At 31.4% G+C, this 16,032-nt stretch overlaps 1 protein-coding gene across 3 annotated transcripts; it reads right to left on the bottom strand.

Annotated features, from left to right (window-relative positions):
* Nucleotides 1-13,394: 13,394 nt before the first annotated feature.
* Nucleotides 13,395-15,083, bottom strand: LOC115724159 (uncharacterized). 3 transcript variants are annotated; one of them, XM_061105667.1, is made up of 4 exons: nucleotides 14,655-15,083; nucleotides 14,183-14,574; nucleotides 13,929-14,103; nucleotides 13,395-13,829 (listed from the first exon to the last, which is right to left on the bottom strand). In XM_061105667.1, the coding sequence occupies exons 2-4, from the start codon at nucleotides 14,281-14,283 to the stop codon at nucleotides 13,731-13,733; spliced, it is 375 nt and encodes a 124-aa protein (XP_060961650.1). In that variant the 5' UTR covers nucleotides 14,284-14,574; nucleotides 14,655-15,083; the 3' UTR covers nucleotides 13,395-13,730. The 3 variants fall into 3 exon arrangements, 2 of the variants coding, with proteins under 2 accessions (XP_060961650.1, XP_060961649.1); XR_009684950.1 differs by having other exon boundaries at nucleotides 13,929-14,574; XM_061105666.1 differs by lacking the exon at nucleotides 13,395-13,829 and having other exon boundaries at nucleotides 13,860-14,574.
* Nucleotides 15,084-16,032: the final 949 nt, after the last annotated feature.

Raw genomic sequence — 16,032 nt, 5'->3', positions numbered from 1 at the left:
TACGTTACTTTTTTATTTATTTAACGATTTAAGAAATTAAAAAATAATTTATTAACAAAATTAGTATAGACATTTTTTTTGGTAATGTAACTCACATTTTAGAATATTTAAGATACTACTTTGTTTCTTAAATATGTATATTTAAATAATTTATTAAGAATATTAGTATAGATTTTTTTTATGTAATGTAACTTATTTTATGATATTTAAGATACCATTTTGTTTCTTAAATATGTATATCAAAATGATTCAATAAAATTAATTTCTCTAAAATACTATAAGCTAATTTTTAAATATGAGTAACAAAATATTTTTTAGTAATCTATTAGAATCAATTGAGATATCTAATTTTGTTGATTTTTTTTTTGAAAGCACTAATTTTGTTGATTTTAGAATTTAGTTAATTAAATGAAAAAAGAAAAAATAATGAAAAAGTCATTTTTTTTTATATTAATCTTATTAGTACTGATGGTGTAGTGATATGACGAATATATATATATATATATTCTGAAAATGTTTACTTTAAAATATAGATTAAAGTAAATAGAGACTCACAATAAAATATGTTAAAAAAAAGAGTCAAATAGTTGAAAAAAAATAAATAGAAGAAGATTAAGAGAGTAGAGACTCTCGGTACACGCATTCTAAAATAATAAAAACAAATCGTTATGATTAATATATTAAAATATTAGAGTGTATTCATGTAAATTTATTTAAAAATCCGTATTTACAACTAATTTTCTCTACATTCTATGCACCCATTTAACCCAGGCTCAATTTTGGGCTAAGGTGGGCTAGGTCCGTGCCTAGGGCCCACTTAAACTCAAGACTCAAAGTTTTTATACAGTATATTTTTTTGCATTGAAAAAATAGTATTTTTGAAATTTTTATAAAAAGAGGCCCAATAATACTCTGATTTTACTTTAGATAAAACACACTCAAAAAATTTCTTGGGTCCATTATTACTCATGGTCATAGTCGGCCCTGTTAACCCATAATGTATCCTCTTTAGATTCAATTGCTCACACATACTTCCTTGTGGCTGCCTCATTCCACTCTTTAATCCTCCTCAAACCCAATCCTCCTTCTTTCTTAATCTTACATAATTCCTTCCATGCCACCAATCCCAAACCACTCGAGTCCATACCTTTCCATAAAAAATTTCTGCAAATAGAATTAACTTTTGGTAGAACTTTCATAGGAAGAATTATTAATTGAGACCAGTAGGAATATTGGATGGCAATTAACACCGAATTCACCAATGTTGCTCTCCCTACATTCTGAGAGCTCCAATGACAATTAACTATGTTGATCCAACATGTGCAGGGCACGATTTTCTTGATGTGTTCGTGGCGAGATTTGTTCAAGGCTTGCCTGTACCCCTGATGCGCATTGTTGGGTAACTTTTTTGGATCTCTAGCTAAATCAAAAAGTATGTTTCTAAGAAATGTTAGAAAAATTAATAATATACCCAATATCTATTTGTATATAACATAGAACACAATAGTAATATATAATAATTAGGTATGTGTACCTAATTGATTCATAGCAATTATCTCAATTTGATCCACAGCAGTTACTCTAATTTGATAGTGCAATACTATCAACTAAGTCTTCCTCCCTAGATCTCTAAATCAGAAGTAGTTTATTTTTCTGATTATCAAAAGATATACAATTGTGATGAGACAATATGTATTTATAGAGTTAGGGAGGGGACTTAGCTACAAAACCCTAGTTGGGCTGGGCCTGCTTATCAAAGGCTTCAGTCAACTAGAAAAGTCCACACTTCTGCTTCACCTAGACTTTACGCACAGCTGCTAAGCCCATTAACAATTGATCACCAACAACATGGGCTAACACAACAAAGAGCTATCCAATCAACCCAAGTTTTAATAAAACCAATCAAATTTAATGTAAGCCCAAATAAAAGTCTAACATTCTCCCACTTGGGCTACATTGATTTTAATACATATATATTATATATTAAAATAATTTTGTTTGAAAATGACTCATGGGTTGAACAACAGGAAAATATTTTGTGGCCACTTTAAAAAATGATAGTTCTCTGATAGCATCTCAACATACCGGTCCAATTTAACTATGACAATCATATTATTTTTAACTCAACAAAAGACATTCATAATCACAAATACCAAAGTATTAAATCGACATGGTCAATAAGTCTAGTAGTGTGGTAAGGAATTATGTTCAACATGTGATCAATCTAAAATAACATAATATCCTTATCAGTCCTCAATTTCACTGATACCGTGATGCTTAATAAATAATCATCATACACCACTTAAAATAAGTTAGTGTCACTAAATATGCTTAAAGAATTAAGTCAACAACATATCATTGTCATTAAGCAAATAAATTTAAAAGACAATGATCACAACAATATGAACCACATGCTTTCAATTCAATCATTCTCGAGAATATAACAAAACATAATTGAAAACATATCCATTCAATAATAAAATATTGAAACATAAAATGTAGTTCATAACTTTATTCAGAAAATTATAAATAATAATTTCTAAAAACAAACAGAAAACAAAACTCCCACTAACCCAAAAGATCAAAAGATTATAAAATACCCATATTAACAACATATTTATTAAACAACACGACACTTAACCCTTTGGTTAGAGGATCTGCTAACATCGACTCGGTCTTGCAATTTTCAATGACAATGTCTCCTTTCTTGACCAAGTCTCTGACAGTGAGATACTTTATTTCCATATGTTTAGAAGCACTACTAATCTTGTTATTCTTTGAAAAGAAAACAATAGCATTATTATCACAATAGATTAGCATATGTGTGGAAATAGAATAAACCACTCGTATCTCCGAAATAAAATTCTTCAGCCACAAAGCTTGCAAAGATGTCCCATAACATGCAACAAACTCAACATACATAGTAGATGATGTGATTAAAGTCTGTTTAACACTCTTCCAAGAAATAGCAGCACCTGCCAAGGTAAAAATATAGCCAGAAGTTGACTTTAAATCATCTACACAACCACCAAAATCTGAATCTGAATAACCAACAACTCGAAGATTGTCAACATGCTTATACACAAGCATAAAACTCTTCGTTCTTTGCAAATATCTCAAAACTTTCTTGGCTGCAACCCAATGATCATGGCCAGGATCAGATAAATATCTCCCAAGAACATTGACTACGAAAGCTATGTCAGGTCGAGTGCAAACCTGAGCATACATCAAACTCCCTACTACACTTGCATAAGGGATGTTCTTCATCGCTCCTCTTTCCAAGTCGTTCTTAGGACATTGCTGCTTAGTGAACTTGTCCCCTTTCAGAATAGGAACAGAACCAGCTTTACACAAATCCATGTTGAACCTTTTGAGCACACGATTAATGTAAGCTTCTTGAGATAATCCAAGAACTTTTCGATTCCTGTCACGATGGATCTCAATCTCCAAAACATAGGATGCCTCTCCAAGATCTTTCATATCAAAATTGGAAGACAGAAAATTTTTGGTCTCATTTAGTAATGACAAATCACTGCTGGAAAGTAAAATGTCGTCTACATAAAGAACAAGAAAAATATAACGACTCCCACTGATCTTCATATAAATACACTGATCAAACTTGTTCTCTACGAAACCAAACGATGTCACAACCTTATCAAACTTCAAGTACCACTGGCGAGATGTCTGTTTGAGACCATAAATAGATCGTTTCAACTTGCAAACTAAGTGTTCTTTTCCTTTCCCCTTGTAGCCTTCAGGTTGAGACATATAGACTTCCTCATTCAATTCTCCATTCAGAAAAGCAGTTTTAACATCCATTTGATGCAACTCTAAATCAAAATGCGCAACTAAGGCCATAATAATTCTGAATGAATCTTTAGTGGAAACAGGTGAGAAAGTTTCAGTGTAATCAATACCTTCTCTTTGAGTAAAGCCTTTAGCCACTAAACACGCTTTAAACCTTTCAATCTGTCCCTTTTTATCCCTTTTAGCCTTTAAAATCCACTTACAACCTATTGGTTTAAAACCATCAGGTAATAAAACTAGCTCCCATACACTATTTTTCTTCATGGAGTCGATCTCATCATCCGTAGCTGCTAACCATTTTGAAGATTGTGGACTATTAAGTGCTACACTAAAAGTGACAGGATCCACAAAATGATCAATATCATATTCTCCTTCTCCAAGATAAACAAAATTATCATGACACTTTGTTGACTTCTTTTGTCTCTGAGATCTTCTTAGAGGAGGTACTTCTGAAATAACTTCTCTTTGTTGATCATTGTATTGAATAACATCTTCCACAACTGGAATTTCTTCAATAATAGGATTCTCATTAACAATAGGAGCTTCATCATTAATAGGCCCTTCATCAATAATAGGACCTTCATCATCTTCGATATCGCGAGCAATGTATTCATCAATAATGGGAGCATTACCAACTGGAGTAGGATTGAGACTACTATTATCATCTCTTGAAAATGACATAGGAATACAAATTCCTTTAGATGACTCCCCCATTTCAAGAGATGTTGAAGGAATATTGTCAGCAACATCAAATTCTAGAAATTTAGCAGTCTGAGATTCAACAATTCGCGTACCACGAGTAGGACAGTAAAAGCGATAGCCTTTTGAGCGCATTGGATAACCAATGAAATAACAACGATTTGTTCTCGGGTCTAACTTTTTCAAATTAGGATCATAAATCTTTACTTCAGCTGGACAACCCCATACACGAAGATGATTCAGACTAGGCTTCCGCCCAGTCCACAACTCAAAAGGAGTTTTGGGAACACGATTTAAAATATAAGTTGCAGTCATAAGTGCTTCACCTCATAAAAACTCTGGAAGATTTGTTCTACTCATCATGCTTCTAACCATATCCATGAGAGTGCGATTTCTCCTTTCAGCAACGCCATTTTGCTCAGGTGAACCAGACATAGTGTATTGAGAAACTATACCATTTTCTTGTAAGTATTCTGCAAAAGGCCCCATGTGTTGTCCAGATTCTGTATAACGACCATAATATTCTCCTCCACGATTAGAATGAACAACTTTGATGACTCTTCCTAATTGTTTCTCAACCTCATTTCGAAAAATTTTGAGTTTATCAAGGGCATCAGATTTTTCTTTAATTAAATAGGTGAATCCATAACGAGAAAAATCATCGATAAAAGTGATAAAATACTTGTTTCTGCACAACGTGGTGGAATAAGGTCCACTAATGTCAGTGTGGATAATTTCTAATAAAGATTGACTGCGGTTTGCAGTCTTCTTTCTTGTTTTAGTCAATTTTCCACGAGTACAATCGACACAAGTATCCCAATCAGAAGCGTCAAGAGGAGGAAGTATTTCAGATTTAATTAAACGATCAAGCCTTTCTCTAGAAATATGACCCAATCTTTTGTGCCATAACAATAAGGATGTTTCCTTAATATGAGGTCGTTTACCCACAATATTCACAACATTAAAAGAGGAATCTAAGGGAGGCAATGATAACTTGTAAAGACCATCAGAATAAAAGCAATTTCCAATAATTCAAGAGTCAAGCATAATGTCAACATTATCATTTGCAAAATGAAAAGAATATCCTTGTTTAACCAAAAGCAGAAGCGAAACTAAATTCCTTTTAAAAGTAGGAACATAAAAAATATTGTTCAAAATAATCTTAACACGAGACTGTAGTTCAAGAATAAATGTTCCAACATAGATAACGTCAACTCCAACATCATTGCCCACTTTAAGCTTGGACTCTCGCTTACTTGGCTTCCTGAGATCCCTTAGAACCTGTAAGGAAGCAGAAACATGAACAGTAGCACCACTGTCTAACCACCAAGAATCAATAGGAATATCAACTAGATTAGATTCAAAACAAACACATGCTAATGGATTACCTGATTGTGCTTGCTTCTTTTCTAACCAAGTCTTAAATTTGTGACAGTCCGTTCTCCGATGCCCCAATTTTTCACAAAAGTAACACTTCACATTAGAGTATTTGGACTTTCCATTGTTATTCTTCTGTTTATTCTTATGCTCCTTACCATTACCATTCTGTTTAGTAGCACCATCATTTTTATTCTTGATTCTTGAACTTTCCTTTTCCTTTGTTGGGCTTGAGGTGAGAAACATAGTGAGCAGATTCATTCTTCTCCCTTTTAAGCTTGCTTTCTTCGGCTACACACTGAGAAATTAGGTCGCTGATAGTCCATGTTTTATTGTAAGTGTTGTAGGCTGTCTTGATAAGGCTGAAAGAGGCAGGAAGTGCATGAAAAGCTCGGTGAATAATGAAAGAGTCAGGAAGAGGAATATTATGATCTTTCAACTTGGACCGAATATTAACCAATTTCAGAATAAATCTCACTCCTTTTAATTCATCATACTTAATGGTTGTCATTTCATCCATAAGATGTCCAGCTTCAGCGTTTTCACCAGTGTCATATAATTTTTCTACAGCATTGAAAAACTCTTTGGCATTTGTAGTTTCTGGCAAACCACTCAATAGATGTTCAGGAATAGATCTTTTCATAGTAAGAAGACTAAGACGACTTGACTTTTCCCATTGTGCATGATGAGTTCTCTGGGCAGCTGCACTGGAGTCAGTAAGATCAGCAGGTTTTTATTCTCGTAGGCACAAGTCCAAATCCATTATGCCTAAAGTAAATTCCACATCTCGTTTCCATGTCTTGTAGTTGGATGCATTCAAAATATGGATGGAAGCATTATTGTTGTTCATAGAAAAGGAGACTGAAAAATTCAAAAGTTAAAACTTGAATAAGCAATATGAGCAATGCATTAGAAAATATTGTAGAGTCAACTGGTCATATAAACTCCCCTTTGGGGTGAGAATACAACACACACATGATCTACCTTCATGAAGTTAACAACAAAGAAAAAATACATATCATTTAAGAATTTTATTACCTTTGGGCAAATAAATTTCTTAAAAATATGTATTAATTCAAGCAAAAAATAATAATAAATTTATATATTTAAATTATTACCTTCGGGTAAATAATTAAAATATATACATTTAATATAAACTCACTTCATGGAATGTGAACTAATATATGTAAATACTACCTTTGGGCAAGTAATTACACATATAGTCAACCAAAAAAATATAATATTTTCTTCAACATGTGAAATTTGGTGATAAAACAATCATTGAAAATTAATAATTTTCAACCAAATTTCCAAAAGAGATATATAATTGCTTTTATTATATTGATAATCAAAAAATAAAGTGCCCACCATAACACATTATTTTTGTATCAAACAACCAAGTTTTATAACTTTCACTACAACATTAAGCACCAATAGCGGCGGGCCCCTCGGCCGCTATTTGTCCACCAAGTAGCCGCTAAAGGGCATTAGCGGCGGACTTCAGCCGCTATTGGTCCGCCGCTAATGCTTGGCCGCTATTAAAGGTATTAGCGGCCAAAAAAGGGGTCCGCCGCTATTAATGTTATTAGCAGCGGAGCATTAGCGGCGGGAGCATTAGCGGCGGAGCATTAGAGTTAGGGAGGGGACTTAGCTACAAAACCCTAGTTGGGCTGGGCCTGCTCATCAAAGGCTTCAGTCAACTAGAAAAGCCCACACTTCTGCTTCACCTAGACTTTACGCACAGATGCTAAGCCCATTAACAATTGATCACCAACAACATGGGCTAACACAGCAAAGAACTATCCAATCAACCCAAGTTTTAATAAAACCAATCAAATTTAATGTAAGCCCAAATAAAAGTCTAACAAGAAAATGTATTAAGCACCAATTATATTGGTTATTAGTTCCTTTAAATGATGTCTCCTAGTTTAGTTTATGATATTTGTTAGAATATTAGTCGTAAGAAAATTAGGGAAACTCGTATTTAGTAGTTTCTCATTTAGTCTCTTAATTTTGTATATAAATGTATATTATTTTACGAAGTACATACACAATTCAATTCACTATTTTCTACATGATATTTTTAGCTTTTTGCCTTTTAATGAAATGCTCCTTCAATAAAAGAAATTATATTTTCTAAAGTATTTTAATTTGTATCTTTTATTTATTTAAATAAGTAATATTATATTATTTCCATACTCACAATGATTATATTAAGATTGTAAAAATATAAACTATACGTATGAACACTATAAAAAAAATCTATTTTTTTTTTGAATAAAACATATGATTAAAAATAAAAAATTAATTGTAACTAATTATAAATTGTCATTTTTACGTTGTGACTAAAAAGTTTATGGCTAAAAGTATTAGTCACAAAAATTACAATTTGTTGTGGCTAAATGAATTTTTAGTTGTTTATAAAAAAAATGAGTTTTTAGTCACAATACTTATTTTGACTATAACTAAATTAGTAACAAATTATATCTACTATGTTTAATCACAAATAATTTTTTGGTTGTGACTAAAAGTTACATTTAGTCACATTTGTTGTTGTGGCTAAAATATTATCACTATTTTGTAGTAAAAAATTATGCAACATATATTATTAAGGGGTTTTTTTATTTTTACACTTCAAAATAGTTTTTTTAATTTGTATTTTTACAGAATTCTACATAAAAATCCCTAGCGCTGCAACCTAAATCGCAACCTACATAGAAACTACCGGAGAAATAACTTTAGAAACCCAAACCGTAAATTTGAAAAAAAAAAAGTTAAAAAAACAAGTAATTCCCCTATTATTAATATGGATGAAATACTTAGATCAAATGAATCTAATTTGGAATATATATATAAATTTATTAAAAATTAATATTATTACACATATATGGTTTTCAATTTATATTTATATAAATTAATATGAAATCATATTATATATATTTTATGCAAAATTATAAAATTCTAATAATACACCTAATTCATTATAAAAAACTGCTATTTTTAGTGACAATTTTTTAGTCACAACGTAATTTTTTTGTGAATAAATGTGATTTTTATTCACAACAAAATGTTACTTGTGTCTAAAACATGGTATTTAGTTACAAGTTCTAATTTAGTTTTAATCACAACAAGTATTGTAACTAAAAATACATTTAATTAGTCACAACAAATTATAATTTTTGTGACTAATATATTTAGCCGCGGACCTTTTAGTCACAACATAAAAATAATAATTTATAATTAGTAAATTTTTTGTAGTGTAAGAAATTCTAATATGTATAGATATATATTTTCAATAATTAATTACTTGATTTTCTAATTCTATTATTTAATTAAATATATATATAATTTAATGGCTTAATTTCAACTAGTTCCACCTCAAGTTGTTATGGATACAAAAATAAATAGAACTATAGATTATAAGTAATAGCTAAAATAAGTAATTATAGGTGGATGAGATGTTCCACCTTGTCTCATGGGAGAAGCTTTATTAATAAAGACTTTAAACAAAAATAATAATAAATAAATAAAAAGTAATTTTCTGGTTAGGTAATTAGGTTTAATTAGGAAGTTTTTTCAAAAATATTAAAATATTTTTTTATATTTTATTTATAATTGTATGATCTAAAGTTTTTATTTACAAAAATATAATTTTAAAGTTTCAAAATTACAAAAATATAATATTTTTTAAAAAAAGTAAGAAAATAACTAAAAAATAATAAAAAATTAACTTCACAATAACTATAAATTAATTATAAAGCAGCTTCAAAAAATAACAAAAAAATTAATATCATGACAACTATAAATAAACTAATAAACAATAAAAAAATAAAATAATATCGAATAGTTTAGTGATCAATTAGTCTATATTTTTATGAGTATCTTCACCCTTCCAAATAAAGTCATAGCTGCCATTGATAGAAGATGCAGAGAATTTTTATGGGGTACCACTGGGAACCGATCGAAACTGCATTTTCCTTCGTGGGAGAAGGTGTGTCTCCTTAAAAAGTATGGAGGAGTTGGCTTTCGCGAGGGTAAAAAGTGGAATAAAGCCTTGATGACTAAGTTCCTTTGGGCCATTGCTAGAAAACAAGATAGCTTTTGGGTGAAATGGATAAATTCTATATACCTAAAGGGCCAAAATGTGTGGAGCTATCCTATCAAGCAGGATGTGAGCTGGTATTTCAAAAAGCTAATGAAGATACGATCTAGTACAGATGAGATATCCATTTTGCTTGCTAAAAAAGGAGGTAAGTTTTGTGCTAAACTTTTCTATAATTTACAAGTGGAAGCTCAGGAAGTGAAGTATAGTAGAGCTGTCTGGAACAAGCTCATTGTTCCAAAGCACAGATTTATTTTTTGGCAGGCTTGCAATGTTCAACTTCTCACCCGTGATCACTTAAGCAAGTTTTTAAGCCTTCCCTCGACTCTCTGTCCAGTTTGTGAGAATGACATAGAGACACACACACACCTTTTCTTTGATTGTGTGTTTGCCAGGAAAACGTTTGTTGAGATTGGAAGCTGGTTGGGAGTTGTGGACTGGCCAAAGGATGTTGAGCACATCTAGCAGTGTTGTACCAGGGCAGGGGGCCCCTTGATTTCAAGAACCGAGTGATAAACTCAGTGTATGCAGCTTCGATCTACATGCTTTGAAAAAATAGAAATAGATGTATTTTTGATTTAGTTTGTACTTCTCCTCTTAAGTTGAGCATGGAGATTAGGAAGATCACTCATTATAGAATCTTGAGTTTGACTTGTGATACCTCTAAAAAGCAGGATAAGTATATTTTTGATGTAATTAGGGGCTGGTAGTTTCGGTTTGGGGCTGTTGCTGTATTTGCTGGTTCTTTTTGTGGCTGTTGAGCCTTTATTTTTTGTATTGTTGGTGCTGCTGCCTGTTTTGAATAAATCCTTTTTGTTCAAAAAAAAAAATTAGTCTATATTTTTTTAAATAAAAATCAAATAGTAAAAAAAAATAAATAAAAATCTATCAATTTATCAATTTATGTTAATTTTTTTTTAAATAATTACATACGTATATATCTTCTATTGATAATTAACCACTGAAAAAAGGGTATCCAAAGAATGCAACATTCCTCTAATTAGGGCATAATGATCATATATTTTATATATAAATATATATAGACATAGTTAATTAAGGCCAGCTTGTGCATGTACTATGGATACCTTGCTTATATATATAAATATATGGTAGCTTTTTCAAACAGCTATATATATCATTAACAAGTAAAAGCCAAAAAGAGAAAAAGTAAGAAAAAAAATTCAAACCATATGATTCCCAAAGAATTTGTATATAAATATATACATATATTATATATGAAGACTATATGCCAAATTTTGGGGAATATAGCCAGATCTTATATAATATGATCTCTATGAACCTTGACTTAAAAACCTAACAATTAATATGCGTGTCCAAATATTTCAACATACATAATTATGTGATTATTTTATAAATATAAAAATAATAAAAAAATTACAAAAATATGATTACACGAAATTTTAAATATTTTTACAGTGATTTTTAAGATTTTACCTACATAAAATACGATCTTTTAATATTTTTATGCTGTACTCTTGTCATTTTTATTGTCGTTTTGTTGATTTTTTGTAATTTATATATTAACCTTATATTGTTTTCCTGTTACTTTCATGTATTTGTTTTTTAAAACACAGTAAAAATATGAAAAAAAAAATTAAATGTAACCCCTATTCGAGTGGGTTTGAGATCGAGAGGGAGTTTGATGTCGAGTTGGGTTATTAGTGATATCGCGAGTGGGTTTTATTTGCTAACCCCTATTCCCGACGGTTATGAATCGTGCTAATATTTTGCCTAGAACCGTCGGGAATAGTGGTTTTATTTTTTTATTTTAATTTTTTTCTCCGCACTTTTAAACCGTCGTCTATATCTATGCTATAGTATTATAAGCAACGAGTTTCAACACTCAGTTAATTTTTTTATAGCGACAGGACCGTCATGAATTCTGCCTTTTATAGTATAGTGATGTATATATAAATCTATATATGGATTAAACAGTGGGATTAGGTATTAGTTTAGTTGAAAAAAAAAAAATAGGTTTAGTCTTTATCAGTAATACTGTAATTATATATATACACGAAGCAAACCTAATTGTTAAAACCACTTTAAGGTTTTTTAGAACTTTTAAAGTATTATTAAATTAGGCTGATCAAGATCAACATCATGAACACATGTTTAGAAAGTGCTATAATAAATGTTTACATATAATACAACTAATTTGATAACTTTATATATATGCATGTGTGTTTAATATATAACTAACATTATATATTTAGAACTTAATATAAAATTATTGTATTGAAATTACATTTGTGATTGCATATTATATAGTCTCTCTCTTTAATTAACTTTGTAATTAATATGCACTACATATACTAAACATATATAAACCACTCAAAATTTATAGTTCCCTTTTCTTTCTCTTTCTCTGTATTATACTATACTTGTAAATCATACAATAACAAGTTTATTATATAATATATACATACAAAATTATTTTATCAACAGATATTCAAAAAAAAAAAAACAAATTTATTAGGACGTTCGGCACCATCTATAATAAATCCCTAATAAATCTCTAGATTGATATTATTGTTTATTTTGATTAAGTTTTCAGTTTTTTTTCTTTTTTTTTTTTGATATATTCCCAAAATACCTCTTATACCAATAGAAATATTAGTATACTCATGATATTATTTCCTATTTTTAATCCAATGTAAGACTTTAGTTACACACTTAATAATCTTGATCTCTTAACAAAAGAGCACCTTGCTTCCCTTCAATGTGTTGGAGCACACGCCTTACATAGAGCACCACCATACCTTGAGAGTTCTTGTTCTTTCTCAGGCTTACTCCTCTATTCAGAGCACACCGTCGGCCTCTCTAATTGATGAGCACATCCACAGATCCCATCGAGATTACCGAGACTCATCTCCTTTTTGTTTGGCAAATTGATCAAGATTCATTCACATGGCTAATTTTTAGACCTGACTGTAATATTCACTTGTTAAGACTTTGAACATTATATATCTCTATATTTGTATGATATTGTCTACTTTGAGCGAGAGTCATCATATTTCAATAGAGATACTATCTATCATTGTATATACTTATAATATTTCTTATTTTCAGCTAAATTAATTAACACTACTACAAAAACACCCTTTAGAGGCGGTTTTTAAGCCCTTTCAGCGTCGGTTTTCGCGAAATTCGCTACCGACGCTGATCAGGGCGACGCTAAAGGGTTTATATGAACCGACTCCATAGGTACCCCTATGGCGTCGGTTATTAGCTTATAACCGACGCCATAGGGGTACCTATGGCGTCGGTTATAAGCTCATAATCAACGCCATAGGGGCTTTATCAACCGACGCCAAAAGCAAGCTATTTTCAGTTTTTTCAAATTTTTTTTTATTTAATTATATAATTTTAATTTCATTTTAATTATATATTTAATAATTTTATATATTATTTTAATTTTATATTTATTAATTTATATATTATTTTATTTAATTTAAATTACATATTTATTTAAATTTTAAATTACATATTTATTTAATTTAATTATATATTAATTACATATTTATTTAATTTAATTATATATTAATTACATTTTAAATTAAATAGTAATTAAATTTGGGTAAAAACATAATTTGATTTCATAAAAGTAATTAAATATTACACAAACATGTAAAATTAGTTAAAAATATTAATAAGTTAATAAATCTAATTACAAGTTAATCTATAAAAATAACATAATGAAGAAAAATTCTTCGTCCTTTGAACCTCAATCGTCACCGTGAATCACCGCTATCAATTGTTCGATCCACTTTCGCTGTAGTGGTAACAATTCTGTTTTTGGATCGTATTGCTTCTTACCACCAAACTGTTAAAAAAATTAAAAATTTATATTAGTTTATGTATATGTATATTATATATTTGTTATTATAAAATTTATATACTATGATCAATAATTAAAACTTACAGCTTTTTGATCTTGTATGTAACGGTTGGGGTTGGCACGTGCGACGATGTCAGTGATATATTTCAAAACATAAAAACCGCATTCTTGGCTTTTAGGTTGTCTTGGACAGTTTGCTTGTGAAATTCCTTGCCACGGGCCAAGATACTGATGTGCGTCCCCTATATACATGAATGCCCTGTTTAGGAAAATTATATTAGCATTTCAATTCGTTAGTTAATTTAAATTCGTTACATAAGAAGTCATTAAATTATTACCTTCCGATCATTTGTTCTATTTCTTCGGGAATTGGGCGGCCTTTTACAGGGTTTAAATGGATAATTTTCCCTGGCGCAACCACCACTAGCGTCCAATGCATCCTAGAAAATTATATTGGAATATAAGTAAGATAGTATAAAAATAATTTGAAGACATAATATAGAAATGAACAATTAGCACTAAAGAATTTAATAAAGTTTACCCGATATTCCAAGGAATAAAGAACATTTGGTGGTTGTTGTTCATTAATGATAACCAATTAGCCAATCGTCTTGCCGCATCGTCAAAAGACTGACTCTGTTCTTCATCGTTGATCCCATGCACTGTGAGAAGCTCTGGGTCGTAAAACTTGAAAATTTTTCTCAGACCGTTGATGCTCTCCCATATGTGCCTGCCAAAAAAAGTGTTAGTGCCTTATAATAATTTAACTATAATTTGATATAAGGTTAATTAGATTAAAGAAGAGTATACATCATTCCAAACAGCATTCCCTGGTTGCCGATGTAGTCACACGTAGCAACCTGCTGCAAATCCTCTCCAGATAACGTGATCTGGGTACGCGGTGCAATGAATGCTCGGGGGACAGGAATTGTGATTATATCACGTTTATCTTTGAGACTTAGGAATTCATGAATCATCCATTTTAGCGAATTAGGGATCAACGCCATCTTCTCTTCCGTGAACAAGTCATCTTCCCGTGCACCACGGCCTTGTGGAGAAAGCATCGGAGCTTTCCCCTTTGATGCATCACGTCTTGAGGGCGGTTTAGCGAGTGGACCCTAAACAAAACAGAACATAATATATATATCAAATTTTATCTAAATTCTACCGAAATTTCGGCAGCATAACGGTTGTAATTGAATGACCCCAAAAATTTTGAACATGGCTGTATAACGACAAATAACACATATATAACAGTAGTTTGTTCATCCATCCCACCGCAAAGACATATATTCGCAGAACCTACTTCACTACGGATGAATATTGAAGATATTCAAACTCCACTAATCATTAATAATTAATTTCAGTTGAGAAGTTACCTCGGTTGTTAAAATTAAGTGTTTAGGCCAAGGAAGGAAAATCTGGTACACGTCCCTAACATATCTGCACTCTTCAATTGGGACTGGGATTTCAGCGTCCTCTTGCAGGATTTCCGTAACCATGATCCGAGCATGTGAATCATCGTAATCCTGGCAGTGAACTTTGATCGTACCCACATGCTCGTACAAATACCCTCGGGCCACAATATTGTCGATGTTGTCAGAGCAGAGATGTACTGTCTGATTAAGGGCCCATGGTCCTCAAAATTGTATAGGATACCTTGGTCGTTGAGGGAAATGAACTCCTCAGCATAAATTTGTGGTTGTACCTCATCCTGAGGAGCGTATGGTTGTGGAACATACGCCTCACCAGCCACCTCTCCTTCTTCCTCTTGTTCGGCAGCGTTCCTCTGCTGCTTAAGGGATTGGACTTCGGCTTTTAATTTTTCAATCTCCTTCGCTTGCCGAGCCACAACATCAGACACTTCCCTTTTCTTCCTGCCGAACAGTTGAGATGCCCTGGTCAGGAACCTACAAATCATAAAATGCAAATTAGCAACGATTTCATTTGTGTAACTAAATAAATAACATTTGAAGTAATAGCATACCCAGCAGCCCTGACACGTCCAGGATGCTCTGGTGTCCCGAGCGCCTGCGTGAGGATATCGTTTTGGCCCTGGACCTGAATTTGTCCCTGACTAAGCTTCTCCTCTAATTGAGCCTAATGCACGCATATATTCAAGCAATTAGTATATGAATTATATACACTAACTCATGAGTAGAACTCAATTAAGGATTAATATATACTT

Source organism: Cannabis sativa, chromosome X, assembly GCF_029168945.1.
Source record: "Cannabis sativa cultivar Pink pepper isolate KNU-18-1 chromosome X, ASM2916894v1, whole genome shotgun sequence".
NCBI classification, from domain to species: Eukaryota; Viridiplantae; Streptophyta; class Magnoliopsida; order Rosales; family Cannabaceae; genus Cannabis; species Cannabis sativa.
Note: the sequence above shows the minus strand (reverse complement) of the source record. Positions and strands in the feature narration are given on the sequence as shown.